General features: G+C 42.0%; 1 protein-coding gene across 2 annotated transcripts in view; it reads right to left on the bottom strand.

Annotated features, from left to right (window-relative positions):
• The window catches only part of NRK (Nik related kinase), a 123668-nt gene that overhangs the window by 45238 nt on the left and 58999 nt on the right, over positions 1–19431 (bottom strand). Inside the window, exons 1-9 of one of the 2 annotated variants that reach the window (XM_075132550.1) lie at positions 18307–18346; positions 18043–18072; positions 15184–15262; positions 13832–14007; positions 11729–11801; positions 11142–11349; positions 10064–10228; positions 8336–8500; positions 3889–4041 (exon numbers count right to left, since the gene is read on the bottom strand). In XM_075132550.1, coding sequence (XP_074988651.1) covers positions 3889–4041; positions 8336–8500; positions 10064–10228; positions 11142–11349; positions 11729–11801; positions 13832–14007; positions 15184–15251 — 1008 coding nt within the window. In that variant the 5' untranslated portion in view covers positions 15252–15262; positions 18043–18072; positions 18307–18346. Of the gene's footprint in view, positions 1–3888; positions 4042–8335; positions 8501–10063; positions 10229–11141; positions 11350–11728; positions 11802–13831; positions 14008–15183; positions 15263–18042; positions 18073–18306; positions 18362–19431 lie in introns of those variants that run through there. The other variant, XM_048865374.2, reaches the window with a different exon arrangement.

The raw sequence follows: 19431 nt of genomic DNA, 5'->3' as shown, positions 1-19431 counted from the left end.
ATTAAGATTCCTTAACAAATATTGAACGGAACAAAGTATAAAAGAAAAGAAAAATAAGCTAATCCCAGTTTATACTTTCCAGGCTGGGATGGGAAAACCAGATGCAGGACACAGTTTTATCTATTTCATCTGCTTAGAGATTCAAGGTGCTTTATCTCAGTTTTGGGAGCAAACAGCTTTATAAGCATTTAGAACATTTAATGGTCTATTTTTCCAGTTTGTGTTCTAAAAAAAATAACTTTTTGCCCAACATGATTGCCACTAATAATAGTTTTTATTTACCAAAATTATCTGTGGCTGCAAGGTGTTCCCTCAAGTGGCTTAACCTGGGGATAGGTATGGGTTTTATAGGAACTATGTTATCAATACACAGGAATATTTTTCTCCATCTTCTCCTAGGCCCTGATGCAACAAAGTACTTAAGTGTGTGCAAAAATTTAAGCATGCGAGCAGTTCTGTTGACATCAAGGGGACTACTCCTATGCTTAAAATTAGGCACATACCTAACTGCTTTGCTGAATCAGGGCCCCAGTGACTGGACAAATCCAACCAGGTGCTCTATGGGTGAAGTCTATTCCTGTGCAGATAGCCAGCCCAAGGCTAACATAGAATTCAGGTCCCACTTATGAGTGAAACTCTGGCCCCACTGAAGTCTAAGGGAGTTTTGCCACTGACTTCAATGGAGCCAGAATTACACTCTATAAATCAAAAGCAGTGGAACCCTGGGGTATTGGAGATAACTGCATCTCCTTGTGTTTGTCTGAACGAATCATTTTTACAAGGAAAGCTCTGTTGATGATTTTGAATTAAATAGAGCTCAATCGCATTGTGTTTTTATTATAAGCACAAGTGAGGGCATCCCACCCACTCCTAATCCCCGAGGCTTCCCTGTGGGTTTCAGAAAGATGCCCTGGGACCAAAGAATGGATCCTAACTGAGTTGAGGTAATGGGCTCTTTTCTGCATGGGAATTATGACAGAAGAGGACACAACACACAGCAGGCCATGCTTGTTTGAAAAAGATTCCAGAGGGGGAGTACAAGACAACTGGATTGCTTTGTGAGGACACCCCTAATATCATTTTGGCATGCATCCACAGGCATTCCTGGATGCTCTCCACATGTTGTCATAGGATGGCCTAAAGAAGGGAATTTTTTTTAAAATTACTTGTATCTTTGTTGCAGAGCTTGGATCAATTCATGATTTAATGCACAGCTGATTATTTTAATACAGCCAGCTTTCTGGTTCTAATTTAGCAAAAAAGTAGGACATTAATAATGTTCTATAAATTTTAATGTGTACAACTGAGAAAATATATCCAACAAATCCTTACAGGTGAACCACAAAGCCAATGAAAACTGAGTTCATCACAGATTTGTGTGCTACATCTTTCCATTAGCCTGGCTGTGGGAAACAGTGAGAAGGGAAATATGTGGATTTTTTAAATATAAGTCTGAGGCACCATGAAATTCTGAAGATAACCCAGAATGCATCACAGATAACCATGGGGCTCGATTCACCACAGCCTTGCACCTAATCATGTGCAAAGTGAGTGAAGACTGGGTGGAAAATGTAATCACTAGGGTCCGGTAATGTTTTGCAGCCCCATTGCATGGGTGAAGAGGACTACACAAGGTGCAAGGCACTTCCAAATCAGGCTCTCTGCATCTTCGTGGCTGTGATGAGATTTCTTCTTTAATCATTCAGATACAGATTCAGCAAACCATTAAGTGTCACTTGATCTTACGGAGTCTGAACTATGACAACATGCAGCCGCTGCTCTGACCTTTCAAAGCCTGGATAGTGGTACTTCAACACACACATCTGGGATTCATTTAGTTTTCGTATTAGTTTTACAGTTTACTTTTAAGTCAATGGTATTATATTTTGAGAAACAAATGAGCTCTACCCCTCTATACTTAGTTTTACCAGTCTTTGTCTCCAAGTCTTGTAAGCTGCAGATGACTGACTGGTCTCTGAGCCATCTTATACCATAAGCACACACGGCAAGAATGCATTGGTTCATTCCACCTTGCCCCAAAATGCTAAGTTACAGTGTGTACATTCATATGATTCACAAAAGGAATGAAAACACAAAACTCATTTTCTTCTTGAGACTAACTGCAAAACTAAATGTTTCTGATGTGGCCATTTCAAGAGAAGGATTCTTACACAGTATGTTTCCAAACATGCTTTTTGGAAACCATGTCTAGATATAATTTTTGCCTTTTGATACAGGAATCTTTAAGCCTACTTCCAGTTTTAGGACAGTTACATTAGTAACCAGAGTCTAATAGCAGAGATTTGGGCAACTCACATGGGGCAGAAGCTGTAAGGATCGGAGTGAAAAATAGGTATATGGATGAGTGTCAAGTGAACAAGGAAGGAAAAATCAAAAGCATCATGGAAAAGTTCCAGCAATGGTTCCTGGCCAAGCAAAGTGAGATACCAACCTGAGAGGGGAGGGAAAAGAGAATGAATTGTGCCTAAGTTGGTCTCACGCTTTAAGAAAAACTGTTGGTAATAGCTCACCTTAAGTGATCATTCTGGTTACAGTGTGCATGGTAACACCCATTGTTTTATGTTCTCTGGGTATATCAATCTCCCCACTGTATTTTCCACGGCATGCATCCGATGAAGTGAGCTGTAGCTCACGAAAGCTCACGCTCAAATAAATTGGTTCGTCGCTAAGGTGCCACAAGTCCGCCTTTTCTTTTTGCGAATACAGACTAACACGGCTGCTACTCTAGAACCTATCTTAATTTGAGAAGACTTTCACGGTTCTGAGGTCAAAAAATGATTCTGGAAATTGTGAAACCCTCTGCAGTAGTGGAAAGTGGCAGCTTCTTGGTGCCCTTTAGAACCGGGGTTCTGGGCCTGGGAAGAACCTGTATGCATGTGTGGTGTCCCAGTGAATGGAACTATACTAACTATCCTCTAGGTGTGAAGGTATAAGGCTTCAGTGGAGGCAGCTGGTGTCCCAGTTGGCTCCCTGGAGATTTTAGGGGATTTATAAGGCTTGTAGGTCAAATCCCCTACTTCTTCCAGGGTGAGGCAAATCTTCGGCCAATGATGGAAGAACACAGAGGAAACTCAGCAAAAGGAACTCCACAGATCTTCCAGGTGCCACACGGGAGCAAAATCTGACCCTACATTGATAACTATTCCTCATTCCACCTCCGTGTGCTTTCAGAATATTTAACAAGGTTGGCAACAATTTCGCCAGTGTCAAGGCCTTCAGATATTCCCAGCCTTTTTCACTTATTCTGTAAAGTGTCATTTACCTTTCTGGTGCTATGTAAAAAATACAGAATAAAATCCTTCCATAGGAAATAAAACAGCATTGTTGGTTCAGGCTTTTTGTGACACATGTAAGGGCTTGGCTACACTTATATTTTATAGCTCTCTAACTTGCTGGCTCAGGGGAGGTCAAAAATCACGCCCCTGAGCACAGCAAGTCTGAGCGCTTTAACGCACTAGTGTGGACAGGCTCCCAGCGCTCGGAGCTTTGCCCTCGTGGACCACACTCACACTTCAAAGGGCTGCTGTGGGATTACTCCCGCGGCAGCGCTTTGAAGTTTTTAGTGTAGACGTAGCCTAAGCGTGACATCAGAGACTCCCTGCCGCCAGGCATCAACGTATCTGAAATTAACTGTTATCTAGCCCTAATCTGCAACGCCTGCATACAATCCCATTTATAATTCAGCAGGAAAGGATGGCATCAACAAATTCTTAGGGCTAGACTGTCACAGCCCGTAGTCAGCTGTGCCGGGGGGTCAGAGGGAGGAACGGCTCTTTTACCTCCTCTGCCGAGACGGCAATTGACTTGAGTGAGGCCATGATGTCACCCCGTGTTTTACACACTGCACATGGAACAATGATACTTCACCTGTGCTACCACTGCTCTTTGCAAAGCTGGGGTGCAAGGACTAGAACTACTGCCAGAACCTAGTCTAGTGTGCGGCGCGGCTTCGTGTCCAAGAACGGCTGCCCAGTCGAGAGGAGTCTGTAGCCCATCATTTTTCTTCTTTCTGTCCTCGGCCTGAAAACAAGAAATGAAATCAGACCCATTGCAGACGACAGCCTCAGTCCTGCCATCAGGTCCCTGTGGGTGCACCCTGATGTCCATGCAGACCCACTTTGACGAGACTCTGTGCGGGTGTGAGATCTACCCATGTGGATCCAAGTGAAGGATCAATACCTATACATTCTCCCTAATTTGAACCTCACCTTTTACATGAAGCTTCCAATCTGCAAGAAAACTCACTGCAGCATGATACTGCCAAGTAAAAGCCTCAACTGTGAGGTGCCTGGATTGCAATTTTGTTTTCTTTCATGCCACCCAATGTATTATTCGTTGAGATCTCATAGGAGAAGGGAGACCTTTCCTTATGTCTTCAACAGGGTTTTTAAAATCTACATTGAATTTCCTCCTCCCTCTTCCCCTGCAATGTGTGGTCTGCTGCACCTGTTCCTTCTGCTCCTGGTGTATAGTCACCTGACCCGATAAAGCAGACATTACTTACAGGTGGTTTTCTGCATTAAAATACGTGATAGCATTTTATATTGTTTGGAATATTAACCACACCACGTAAATTTGGCAGATGAAAATGCCCTAAACTGTACAAAGATCATTTCATTTCCAAAGGCCCTGCTCACTACAAAATTGCTTTCCCACAGTTTTGACCCTACAGCTCTTTCTGGTTTTACTCAACAGGACTAATTCCTGTTTACTAATTCTTTAGTGTAAACCTTTCGATTTTCGTCTGATTTAGAAGGATAGGAACAGTTTTACAGAGCTACCCAGAGATTAATGCTAACTCATTCCTAGCTATCAGTGTCTAAATATTTTATTTTATGTAGATAGTTTTTTTTAATGCACCCATCACTGTATCTGGGTGCTTATGCCTATGTTAGGAAGGGCATTAACACTGTTGGGAACATATTCTAGGAACCTGCTGATGACCTGTGATGGAGAATGATTCCCACTAGTTTCACAGACCTGTATTGGAAAAGGCACTTCATTAAAACAAACAAACTCCCAAAGTATACCAAGAACGTTGGGTGAAATTCTGGCTCGACTGATGCCAATGGCATCACTCCCATTGACTGCAGTGGGGCTAGGTTTTCACCCTTTGTATCCTCTCTCAGTAAAAGACAAGTGCCCCCCTTCCCTCCCAGTCACTAGCAAGGAAAAATGAAAATATTAAAGTATTTTGGACTGTGACGGGTTGTCCCCCTATAAGGTGCCACCTGATGTACTGGGATACCACTGAGCCTGCCTGTTCCACCAGCCTGGGCCCTCTTTACCCTGTCTAGCCAGGCTCTTAAGCCTCCTCTAGCACACACAGGCAGGGCTACACCCAGCTGCAGACAGACCCAAAGTATATTGTCTTGCGCTGTAATTTAGCCGTGACGATGAACTGGTTCGAAGACAGTCTCCCCTTTTTACAGCTAAGCGAATGAATTCTCAAGGGTAGCTTCCGTGGTCATGAAGAACAATTTTTTTTAATTCTCTCAACTCAGCTGTAGAGCCAGTGAGGCTTGGGCATGAATGTCTGCCAACCGTCATTTAACCAAGTCTCATAAAAGTACTAATGAACGTAAATTCGACTTCTGCAGAACAAGCTCTGGAAGAGGGAGTAACCTCTTTCAGAAGTCATGTTTTTTGTAGTGCAGAAGTTAGCAGCTCTTTGGATAAGAAAGCAGGAGAAAGATCGATACAACTGATAAGTTCGATGAGACCTAATTTTAGAGAGGTTCAAAACATTTTGACTTTTTTTTAAAAGACATACAAAAAGTTGAACTGAAAAGCAACTGGCTTTTTTCCCAAAATTTGACAAAAAAAAATATTTTGCCACTGATCAGTGGCACTGATTTTTATTTAGCTGGGAGACCCTGCAATTCTTTTCCAACCACATTTTCAGCAAAATAGTGATGTACAAATGTGATTAAATATAATCTATCATCAAAAATAGAATAAATAAATGGCTGCAGTATGGTACAGTGAACACAAGAGACCATTAGTACTGGTGAAGAAATTGCATATTTATCTGATTTCCCTTATCTTTTTTCCTCAGTGCCGCATATTTCCAGATGAGTCCAGCTATGCATAACTGATAATGTCAGGATTCAATATTTAGCTTAAAATTTAACAGGAACCATATGAACTAAATTCTACAATACATTTTATTCAAGTACAAAGAGGTCATTTATGGAATACATGCCAAAACCAGATGAATATTTGAGTTGACATTTTGCTGTAGATTTTTCCCTTGGCTATCGCAAAAAGAAAGTGAAATAGGCTCAACAGAGATGCATTTCTTCCCCCACCCCTGAAAAAGTTGAGCAGAAACACAACATTTTCATTGACTCTTGTAGGTACATATTTAGTAAATAGCTCGCTTCTCTCTCTGTGGGCCCAACCTGCTGACACAGCCTTGGCTAGGTTTCCAAAACAAACATTGACTTCCAAAAAAGCTAATTCCAATGTCACTAAATTATTTATTTACTTACTTAATGCAATAAACCTCTTGGAGAGGAGACATTTGTTTTTGATAGCTAAGTTGCGCTTCAAACAGAATTATGCATTCTTCTGTTTTCACAAACAGCTACTGTAATAACACGCTTAGGCGTTTTGTTTCCCTAAACTGATTTCATATCATTGCTTGGTTTTGTTGCAGTATTAAAATGTATCATTTCAAAAGTCTAGCAAAATAGTTCATTTAATTTATCATCAACAGAGGAAATTCCATCTTGTGAACATCTGCAGATCTCTTAATCTAAAGCTCTTACACTGATAACGTCAGAGTGCACCCGTTTAGATATTGAAGCAAAGTATGCTTATCAGCATTCTGCTTTCCTTAGACACACACACACACACACACACACACAGTTTTTCACAAAGCCTTTACTCAGGTATTTTGGAAGGTGCTTTGCTAGAAATATCACCCAGACTGTTCATGCCCCATACTTTACACATACACAGCAAACGTGTGGGGCATGATTCTGCAAGATGCTAGCAAACTGCTCCCAATCCAGCAAAGCACTTCAGTACATGCTTAACTTCAATCATGTTGTAGTTCCACTGGCTGCTGGATTGAGCCCCTAGCTGGGAAGTTTAAAAAAGAGAAAAGGGGCTAAAAATGATGGGATATTATATATAGTAAGAGAAGCAAAGGAGCTTTGGCTCCATGACAAGATGGCACGATACAAACTATCAGTCGGATATACATATAAAGAATCCATTTTGTGGGCAAAAACCTTTTTTGAAGCAGCAAAAAGAACTGAAGCTCTGTCTAAAGTAAGTCACTGACTACATGGTCATGCGTTATCCATCAAATCTAAACTTATTAGGTAAAGAGACAAAGTGGTAGAGGGTACTATCTTTTTTTGGGTCCACTTCTGTTGGTGAAATAGACAAGATTTTGAGCTACACACCTCTTTTTCAGGTCTGGAAGAGCTCTGTGTAGCTTGAAAGCTTGTCTCTCTAACAGAAGTAGGCCCAATAAAAGACATTACCTCACCCACGTTGTGTCTCTAATATTCTGGGACCAACACGTCTACAACACTGCAAATAACTAACTAAAGATCTTTAAGTACAGTGAGTGGCAAAGGATGTCACATTGCTTGTTCATTGACTACAGGAATCTAGAGACCTGTGCTGGGTTTAAATTACAGAGGAAAAAATGTTTGTGAATCTGAACTAGTTTTCACAAAAAGAACAGGAAGACTTGTGGCATCTTAGAGACTAACCAATTTATTTGAGCATAAGCTTTTGTGAGCTACAGCTCACTTCATCGGATGCATGAACATCTTCCTGTAGCTCACGAAAGCTTATTCTCAAATAAATTTGTTAGTCTCTCAGGTGCCACAAGTCTTCCTGTTCTTTTTGCGGATACAGACTAACAACGCTGCTACTCTGAAACCTGAACTAGTTTTGCAAACCTAAAATCAGTCTCAGAGGTTCACCAAATCTCATACGCCACAAGTTTCATTCATCCCTCGTCGGAAGGCAAGGACATGACAGAGAGAGAAAGTAGACTGGTTACATGCCGTTGCAGAATGTGGCCAAACTGGCTATGTGGAAGGATCTCACTTTTTTTCTCTCCTTCATCAAATCCACTTTGATTTGGAGTAGAAGTAACGGAGACAAAACCTGTACTCTATGGAAAGGTGGTAGCCAATCAGGCTTCACTGCGATATACAGTGCCTGGGAAAAAACACACCTTTGCCCAGATTTGGGTTAAGGTTTATCCAAAAGACCAGTCAATTCCCTTCCTCTGAGTTACCTGCACATCACAAAATGTAACTGTAACAATCTGTTATGTGGGTACCTCTTTGCTTGTACTGCTTGGCGGAGGCTGTGATGCTGAACTCGAGCTCTTTGGAAGCTCTTTCTTCTTTTGCTTGTGGTCGTGCTGAAGAGACAGCAGTTGGGTCTGATCTTTGGGAAGAGTCCGATGTAACTTCTTATTGTGTTGCACTTCTTCCATCTTTTTCTAAAAACAAGTCGGTATTAACAATTTTCACTTTTTAAACATTCCTACTGGGATTCTTAAAGGGGCTCACATGAGCTGTATTTCAGTAGGAGTCGGGTGCCCATCTTTCTTAGGTCCCCTTTGAAAATGGCTAGAATCTTGGCTCTTGTGAACCAAAACTTTCTGAATTTGCATTTAATAGAAGTATAGCCTAAAACAATAACAAAAAAGCCCCTCTGCCAGCTCCAAAGTGTTCTCTTAATATTTTTCATTGGTGCCTTTCTAATACTCTTATGACTTTTCCAAAAGCCTGTGGCTTCATTGAACATTATAGTTTTGAAGGATTCCATGTTTCCAATTCCATATAAGCAATTCACCTGTGAAAACACTATGGCCAAAATGCTAGAATTTGCATCTGTTACAAGATCTAGGTGGTGAAAATATTTCCATTTCAATTTCATTTAGTGAGGTCGAAAGTGGGGTTGGTTATATTCAGAAGGAAAATAAAGGAGCTGGGGATTTACATTAAAGATGGGCTGATGTTTGTGGGAAGCATACAGGATTGCTATATTTTTCAATCAAGTCAAAAGTAATTGACTGGGATTATTTTAATTTTAATTGTGTACCATACATCATATGGTTTCTTGGGTATACAAGTTCAGTAACTTATTCAGAAAGTGTGTGGGGAGGTGTTTCCTGGACCTTCTTTTCCAGGAGGACAAGATGAAATAGGAGACAGAAGACAGATGCCCCAAGCCCATCTCATGTACGTTGTGCTCAGAGGGATCAGATGGATCTGCATTGTATTCCATTTCCATCCTTTGACTGTTTTACGTAATCATCACTTTCTACTTTACTTTCAAGGAACAGAAGAAATATCCCAGTTCTGATGCTTTCTGACAGTACCCTACTGTATGTGTTAAGACTTTCAAATTTTCTGACTTTACTGGGAAATATAATCCAGTCTAAATCAACAGGAAATGCAGATAAAGAAATGGCCAGATTTGCACTGCTCACACAGAAGCTGGAAAGCTGCCACAGTGGGGCAGGTACATCCTTTTATGTAGAGAGGTCCCCAGATGTATGCCAGATTTGGCATATACCACCCTCTCTTGGCCTTCCCCAGCATGAAATGTACATGGGAGCTGGGAGCAGGAGGGTGCTGTGCTCCAGTCATCCCAGGCCAGGGCACAGCCTCGATGGGGACATTCTGAGTAATTTTCGACATGTACCGTGGCAAAGTAGGCCTTAAGGCATGAGCTGAAGGAGAGGAGGGTAGTGGTTTTACAGACCAGTTCTGTAAGGAAGTTCTACAAGTTAAGGAGCAGCATGGAAATAAGTGCAAAACTTAAGGGAGAAGAAATCTGGCATTGCTGGAGGAATGGAGATAACTCAATACAACACAAGCAGAGAGGGGCAGAGTTGCCAGGGGCTGTTAAGGTGAGGAAAAGAACCAGTAAATAAATGAAAAAAGCCCCTCTATATGGTCCTTGACCTATAGGAACAAGACTCCATTAATTAACTTCGACTTCAGCCACAGAAACAAGGAGCTGTGAATTGCATTGGTAAGTCCTAGAGTTACACCTGCTTCCTTTCTGACTTCCTCTGTCCGTCCACTTTGCACATTTCCTCGCCAACAGATCTCTTGTCATCTTCACACTTTTCATCTCTGCGCTGAACTGCCTTGATTTCTGGCCATCTCTGCTCACATTCTTGCTGCTTCCGGAGCTCTTCTTCTCTCTTCTGATGCTGAATAAGTGCCAGGGAATAGCATTGTTCATTTTAAATTTTACTTCTTTGCTTAAAGATTATTAGTAAAATATGCAATTAGCTATACACTTTTTATTCATAATTATGAGACATTCCCAACAGAGAAGGTCAAAAAACCCTATTCCTGGAGTATAATCAGTGGTGGTGTCATGTATTCTAGTATGACACAACAGAAGTTGATGGTTGTGTTTGGTATTAAAATAACGATAAGCTTCTGGGATTATATCCTGGCTACACTGAAGTCAATGGCAGTTTTGCCATTGATAGTAACGGGACCAGGATTTAACCATTGCTGTTGGGTCAAACAAGCCTCCATCGTAGAATTCCTTATTTCAGCACATGGCATTTTGATAGGGAAGAGTTATCTGGAGTGCCTAGATTTTGTTGGAGCAGACTGGTGTTTCAAAAGCATCATCTTAACTGTCCTATAATGGCTTCAGAGGCCATGAAAAGACATGACTCTGATTTAGCAACTGCAATGTAGCACCACAAAAGCAGAGTGCAATCCTATCACAGGTACCAGTGTAGTTTGGACTCACAAGTATAGACTTGAACATGGACTATGCACAAGGGCAAGGGAATAAGAATTCCACCTCTGTTTTGCCTACCCATTCCTGGGGTCCAACCACACTGAGGTAAGTGTGGTTACACATCGACTTCCCAGAGCACATGGGCAGGGAGTTAGCAGGAAGTGGGTAGAACCTTTTCAAAAAATTGATTCATCTCAGTGGTCAGAAGCCACAAATTTCTACCAGGGTTAAAGATTCCAAACCAGCTGGTGACGGGAATTTAACAAGGCCTCTTTTTCTTTTAAAACCTATTCTTGAAATTGGCATAGTTTCGTTGGTCACTGATTGATATACGTGGATTACAAATACAAGCCATTTCCTACATCCTCCAGCCTCTTCCTCCGCTCTTTTTCTTGCTCGATTCGTTTCTGCCGCTCTGCCTGCAGCTGCTTTTTGTATTTCTCCTGGTCCTTTAGCTGCTGCTGCTGGAACTGCTGCTGTCGATGAGGGTCAGATCGATTTTTGTTCTCTTGCTGCAGCCTCAGAAATTCACGACGGAGCGTTGATTCACCAGGGATATTAACTATGGAACTGAAACAGAAGAGAAGTTTCTATAAGACTCACCATAACGTTAAAGCCGCAGAGCAAGTACAAAACGTCGCTGGGAAATGGCATGCTGCCTGTGCTAACAAATGTAAATGTTCAAATAAATCTCCACAGAATCATTCTCTGTAGGCTGGCCATGCTTCAGTATTTACTACACTACAAAATCCAGGCTGAAGCTGATTATCTGCTTCTTTGTTTGTGACATTCCCTCCCCATTGCTAGGGAATTATGAAAACAACATATTGCAGATACCTTACACTCAACATTTAGATGCAACAGCTACAAACCAGTTATGGCTAACTGGGTACCACAGAGCATTAGGGGGTTAGAATATGGTAAGAAACACACAGCTAATAAAATTAACCTTGGTTCTCCTTCATCTTCATCCAGTTCATCATCTTCTTCCTCACTTCCAGTATACTCATACTCTGTTTCGTCTAAAAAAGAAAACAATACAAACCCAGATAAGGAGTATGTTACCTCCCGATACTAACCTAAGTAATGATACTAACCTAAGTAACTAAGTAATGGTTCTACAAAATCACAGCAAATGACTTTATGGTCCGATTCAGAACCCACTGAAGCCAATGAGAGGCTTGTTTTGACTTCAATGGACTTTGGATCAGGGCCCTTTATGTATCAGATTTGAAGAGTCTTAAAAGTGTAATGGAAGAAGGAAAAGAAAGAGACATCATCAGCTAGTCATTAATGGAACCCCTTATGGAAGGAGTAGATGGTTCAGGGGATTATGGATGGGTTACCAAGTTTTTCAACATTAGGTCACCCATTCAAACCCAGCTCAGGTGATCTGGGAAAGTCAATGGGAGTTGGGAAACCAACTCCTTTAGAGCCCTTTGAAAATCGCAGTCTAGAAGGTTGTTCCCATTGAGTGGTCTACATGAAATGGGTTTCATGGATCTAGTCTACTTTTCAGTAAGCAGGCGTCCACATTGGAACCAATCAGAAGAAGCCAAAAAACGGTGGCAATATCTGCAGAAGGGTTCCTCAGAACAGGATTTGAGGCACATTGGTGGGAAGGTGTTAGGGAGCTTGCATGGCCATTGCCTGCCATGCTATGCCTGTTCTGTGGATGAGCCGAGGCCTTCAGTCAATCCAGACCTAAATTCATAAGAAAATTAATAAAACTAATTAAGTACAAAAGAGAAACACCTTGTTAACTGGTTAATTTGAGCGTTAGTATAAACATCTCATAAAGAAGCAAAGTTGTAAGTCTGACGTTCTTTCCAACTTTTATCACGAAGGCAGATCTTTGAAGTTTTAATTTCATCCAAACAGGGTCAGCATCTTTATTTCCAGCTAGGCACAATGTGACAGTGGGTGTCTGCAACTTTTTTTTCAAGTCACTGAAGTGTATCATGAATAGTAATTCCACAACATTGCTCCCCTTCAGGTGAGCTTTGACTATCAGTAGGAATTCCGCCCCCCATGTAATTTTCTAGCATTTATGTAATTATTACCATGAGCTTTTGCACAAGTGGCAAATGTGTAACCTTTTAATAAGTTGTTTTCCTACTCATGTTTGCTACTGTTCCAAACGCTTCGAGACCCGCAGATGACAGGTGTTATAGAATGTACCATTATTATTATTTCAGTACGTAAATTACACCTTGCGGTAGTAGTTTCATTTCAGATACAAAAATCTCATTGTGTCAAACCAGTACTTAGACTTTATACATACAGCACTTTAAATCTTCATTACACTTTACAACCAGGCTCTAATATTCAACTAATCTTCACAATGCCCTTGTGAGGTATAAAATATACAGATGGAGAAAGAGAGGTGGAGATGTTGAGTGGCTCCGTGGCTCTCTCTTTCTATGCTGCATGGCTGATACCACGCAATATATGGTCATTTATTCAAAAATCAATCATTTAGTCTAAAACAGATTCTTTTCTAAATTTTGCTTTGGAGAACAAAGTTAGAGTTTGTTTTAGTTGTTACAAACTCAGATTCTTGTTTTTGAATAAATCAGTAGGTTGAAAGCCCAGGTAGGAGTAAAACAAGGAACTGGATTTATTGATCTCTGCTGTGTGATTTAGTCACTTGGGGCCCAGATTTTCAAAAGAGCTCAGCTCCTGGCAGCTCTCATAGAGACATTTACATCCCGATTTTCAAAAGAGCTCAGTGCTTAATGCATTGAACTCCTTTGAAAATCGAGACATTTATCTAGGTGATTTCATGGGAGCTGATTTCTCTTGAAAATCTGGGCCCAGCTACAAGTGCTGAACCCTTCTTAAAATTCCATTCTCGGGTCCCCTGCAATCAGCTCCATGCAGACACACACTGTGGGTGAAATCCTGCCACCACTGAAGTCACTTGCAACTTGCAAGACTTTCATTGTCTTCAGTGGGGCCAGAATTTCACTGTGTCTGCACAGAGCTCCACTGCCTTTCGTAAGGCTCTGTGCAGGATGAGTGCCTATGTTTGCATTATTTTTAACCTTACCTTTCTCTCCCTTTTTCTTCCTGGTCCTGTCCAGGTGGTCTTTCAGCATGATGCGCACTTGCCGTTCATTCTGCATGTCTCGGATAAAGGAATGCTTAAGCAAAGTTTCAGTGGATGGACGATGCAAGTAATTTTTAACCAGGCAACTTTCAACAAAATTAAGAAATTTCTTGGACCTGGGGGGAAAAAAACAACAACAAACAAACAAAATCAGATGAAAATAAAATTCTGCTTAAATTTACATAGCACCTTTTACTCTGCAGGATCCCAAGTCACTGTATTTGCAAAGTTTGCTTTGGCCAGCACTAAAGCACAGCCTCCTATGGGGTGGAATACAGCAGGAGTTTTATCAGTATATCACATCACTACATGAAAGTTTAGGACAAAGAGCAAGGAAGAATTCTAGGACAAATTCTGCTCACTGCGACATTACGGTGAATTTACACCAGTGTAACCAAGGGCAGAATTTCACCTCCTGTATCCAGTTGAAATAGTAGGGGAAATTTAAGGAGGCAGTAACTACCAAAATTGGATTTTGACTATAATAATAAGACTATCATCACTACACTTACAAAAAGTCCATAATGACCACACATGGCAAAGACCACAATTTTATGTCTCATCTGAAAGACAAACACAATTCTCCCTAAATTCATGCTAGGGAATGTGTTCATTCCTGATGTATCTGGATACAGTGCCACCTTCTGGCCTACCAACACTACTGCCTGCAGCACCTTGGGTTTTCCTTGGAGGTCTCCTTATAAACACTGAACAAAGCAACCCCACGTAAGCCATGTCTACATTGGAATTTCAGCCACCAGTGCAAGTCCCTAGTGTAGGCACAGTTTACACCAATGCAGTGCAATTTGTACCGGGGCAGCTTAGCTGGGTTTCAAATTGGGGTAATCTGCCCCAGTGCAGATCATGCTTCACAAACAGGAATTGTGTTTATACTTGGAACTCACATCAGTAGCTGAAAGAAAAGGAGGACTTGTGGCACCTTAGAGACTAACACATTTATATGAGCATAAGCTTTTGTGAGCTACAGCTCACTTTATCAGATGCATTCAGTATCCGATGAAGTGAGCTGTAGCTCACGAAAGCTTATGCTCAAATAAATTTGTTAGTCTCTAGGGTGCCACAAGTCCTCCTTTTCTTTTTGCGGATACAGACTAACACGGCTGCTACTCTGAAACCTATCAGTAGCAGAGGGGATTATATCAGTAGCAGAAATACCAGCATAGACAAGATCTCATTTGTAAGATTTGATAAGATCACAGTCTTTGAGCTTCAGGCATCAAAAACCCACAGAAGCCTGAGGCTGCTAAAATATATTTTAAAAATATCTTTACCATTTTCTGGATTTCAGTTTTGGGGGAGGGTTTCGTGGAATGAGAAAGAGAGCTCTCATGGGATGCATATCACACAGGGCTGCAAAGGAAAACACAAGCTATTAAAAAGTACACTAAAGCAGTGCCAGGTTTCCCCTGTCCTTTGATCCCTTTGACATACCTAGGGTGATGTGGGGGCACGGAATAGCTCTTTCTGATATGAGAAGTAGCAGCCCTTTAAAATTCCTCCTGTTCTAAAGAATGGAAGGATCCTTCACAGGAGTTCAATGCTATTCAGTGGAATTCACTGCCCCGAGGAGGAAAAGCTTTGCAGCACAGAAGGGCTCTGAGTGGGCCGGACTGTACATTGCTATAGCTGAGATGCAAGGATTCAGTAAAAGGAAGGGCTCCACTGAAATGATCAATGCAGCCCTTCAGACTTTTAAGGCTCTATATCTCTGTTCAAAACAAAGGCCAAAGAATGCTTGACTGGATTATAAAACAAGCACATTTTCATAGCGATGAAAGGACATTTACACCTACATGTGAAAGTCAAACTCTGGATCAAAATGTTGATCTATTTTAATATGCCTGGTTTACAGCTGAGATAAACAATAAGCTCGGTGTCAACAAACCTCCTCACTCTAAAGCACGTGGCATAAGGGAAAAAGAAGGAAGAGAAAAACCTGGCATGGGAACTGGTACGTCGCTCCATTGGAGCTGGACATATGGCTAAGAACATGTTTTGGCTACACTGTATTTAAGGACTCTGTGCCCACTTAGACCAATCTGTGCTTTCTAAACAGATTCCATCACTGTGTTTGGTACACTGTTTTTTTTCTATCTACACCCACTCCTGGTTTTGTTGTAGAAAGTCAACACTGAAAACAACACTAAAAAGTAAATACTGTCCTGACCCAGAAAGTCCACCCCCTACATTTCACTGACCATTCCCAATGTGTCACGTTTGCTGGGTGTGGAGTAGAAATGTTGGCAGACGGTTGCCCCTCCAAAATGCTACTGCAGGCTGAATGACACGGATGGGGACTATCAGGCCTGATAATCTTGGTGTAAATCAGAAGTAACTCTATGGCCACATCTGCACTACAAGTTGGAGGTACGATTCCCCTGCTCGTGGACACTTACTCACGCTAGCTCTTGCAGAGCCAGGGAGAACATAAAGAGCAGGGGATGGGCAGCAGCGGCAGCAGAAGCATGGCTTAGCCGTGCCCAGTACAAACCAGCCTGTAGCGGGTGGGTACATAGCTGGCATGGCTCAGCCATACCTCAGCTGCCGCTAACCGTGCTATTGCAGCTGCACGGCTATTGACACTCCCGCTAGCTTGATGAGAGCTAGTGCATGCACGCGTACATGAGTGGGGGAATGACAACCCCTAGCTCGTAAGGTAGATGTAGCCTACTAAAGGCAAGGGAACCACACTTGTGTGGAACAGGTGTGCGAGAAGAATCAGGCTCCATCGTCTCATTGTTTCCTGGTCTTCTGACATCTGTCTGTCTGTATCCACCTATTGTCTCTTGCCTCATACTTGGATCGGAAGATCTTTGGGGCAGGGACTGTTGTGTGTTTGTACAGCGCCTAACACAACGGAGTCTGGTCTTCGCCTGGGGCTCCTAGGTGCTACCTCAATAGAAATAATAAATACACTATCGCACCCTCCTTAAAACTTGCCTACTAGCATTAGCCAGTCTGAAAATACAATAAATAAATACAACTGAAATATGGTGTGAAGCAAGAATGTTTGTTACATAAAAAATATCCTCTAAGACTTGTGCCTCAAAACTAAGATCTAGCTAGCCTGGAGCATGATTTGTGAAAATGCTTTAGAACTCAGTTTGGCCTGACTTGTATCTTGACTGGTTGATAAACACATCCCAGGTGCCCTCTAGCATAGGCCAGGTCCTAGGCTATAAATAGGATCCCCTCCAGCAGGTTCAGCAATTACCAAACACCCCTATTGTGTCTTCACACCATTATGCTGCAGAACATCCAACATGCCTTGTGCTCCTAGGCACAAACCCACCCTATTGCACAAGGGTAATAGTCTGCCGCAATGCTAGATAACCAGGACCCTGCATCTAAATTACGTTCTGTACTTGTATCTTATATCAGGAGTATCTGACTTTGGTAGATAATACTGAAAGAAAATTTAAAGCCAGAAGCATGTTGACAGAATTGTGGTGCCATGTGGCTGTAGGAGAGTGTCTGGAGGAGCAAGAAAATTGCAGGAGAGGGGAGATGACGGAAGCAAATCAGAACTGTGACTGAAGTGTGGCTGAAGTATTTTTGCTGTTCTGTGGGGGGGGGGAGGGGTCTCACGCCACAGATCTCCAAAATTGCTTTGAGGGGGGAAAATGATGTAATCCTTGTGAAACTCAGGAGTGAGCAAGGCACTAACCCCAGACCAATTTTCTTTCTCTAGGGGGCCCCGTTCTCCATTACGCTGCACCTCGTACAGCCACTTACACCAGTGCAAAGCGGGAGTGAAACGCTCCCATTCAGATTTGATCGTGTTTCGCCTCAGTAGCATTTTCACTCTGAATGACTGCGTGGGGTGCAGTGCAATGAAGAACTGGTTCCCTTGATGGGAAGGCCAAAGAGGTGGATTAGCCCACTGACGTACCGTGAAGGTGAATAGCTCTTTCTTGACACTGGCCCCTATTCCAACCTCCTGGAGGAATCTTCCATCTGGAATTACAGGATGAAGATTCGTGCCACAACAGGTTGGGGGACCATTTTCAAGGGATGTTTTTCTCTGGAGAAGCCCCAGTACTGAAACTGTCCCACATTTACGCTGAAGCTTTAATCGCTCTTGCTCATCTATATCCACATGTAATGATCAATGAAGTGACACTACTAACCTCAGCTCTAGAAGACAACACTTGGCTTCCCTATCTTCCCAAAGGCAGGCAAGGAGTGAAGAAACAGAAGGAGAGAATCAAAAGAAAAAAGGGTGAGCAAAGGAGCACAGATAGGAAAAGAGTCAAATAACGAATTATTTGAAAAGAGGCAGTCAGAGCTGAACACGCCCTAGACAAGCATGAGATAAGCTAACCTAGCAGGACAGAATGTGTCCATGAAATTTAGGCTAACTATTTAACAAAGAACTATACCCAATCACTTACGAGGAGCTCCTTCTGCCATTTCTATAGCTGTGATTCCCAGAGACCACAAGTCACTCTGTAGGAAAAGAAACCGTGAATGATGTAACTTGTAGTATGTAGGGTTAAAAAAACCATAACGCTTGCCTAGAGTTCCATGGAAGGGTCTTTTCTTGTGAGTGACATCCATTCTGCTCCCGCCCGTTCCCAGCTGAGCCTGTCGGAAATGTGCTAATGGCCAGCTTTCCATTTCCCACACAACTTGGAACAGCTGATTCATCATTGAAATAGCCAGCCCCGAAACAGACCTTTCATCTTTAAAACAAAAGTTCCAGAATATAGAAGGGCCCATTTGAAGCCATGGCCCAGATTCTCTCCTCTGTTACAGAGGAGGTGCACAGGTGAGACCCCACTGCTTTCCTACACTGCTTGAAGGGAGATGGCAGTCAGGTCCACGGAAGGTATTTCAATCCATGGACAAGTTACTAGCCAGTGGGAAAAAAAGTAGAACTATGTATTCAGATTTATATAGATATATTAACTTAGTTCAGTTAGGTCAGACTGGAGTCTCCTCTATGAATATTATATGGCATCAGAAACCCAAATGGCCAGATTCTGATCGCAAAGGTGTAAATCAGGAGTAATGCTATTGACTTTAAGAATGTAACCAGGCTTCCACTTGCTTAGTGGTGTGCAACACTTCTCTCTTTTTGTGGACATATGCACCTAGGCAGATACATTTATCCAAATAAACTTATGGGAGATCTCTATGATTATTATGTAAAAGAAAAGGGTACCCTGAAGTCTCATAGCACTTTGTTACTCAGAAAATCAGACAAAATACTGGCAGATGGCAAATCCTTGCAGACTTGGCACAAAAATCCTTAATGAACAGCTACTTGTGTCCGACCTGGCCCTAAGACGACACCTTCACAATAAGAAAAGGAGTACTAGTGGCACCTTAGAGACTAACCAATTTATCTGAGCATAAGCTTTCGTGAGCTACAGCTCACTTCATCGGATACAGTGAGCTGTAGCTCACGAAAGCTTATGCTCAAATAAATTGGTTAGTCTCTAAGGTGCCACAAGTCCTCCTTTTCTTTTTGCGAATACAGACTAACATGGCTGCTACTCTGAAACCTTCACAAT

Source organism: Caretta caretta, chromosome 9, assembly GCF_965140235.1.
Source record: "Caretta caretta isolate rCarCar2 chromosome 9, rCarCar1.hap1, whole genome shotgun sequence".
NCBI classification, from domain to species: domain Eukaryota; kingdom Metazoa; phylum Chordata; order Testudines; family Cheloniidae; genus Caretta; species Caretta caretta.
This window is presented reverse-complemented; position numbering and strand designations above follow the sequence as displayed.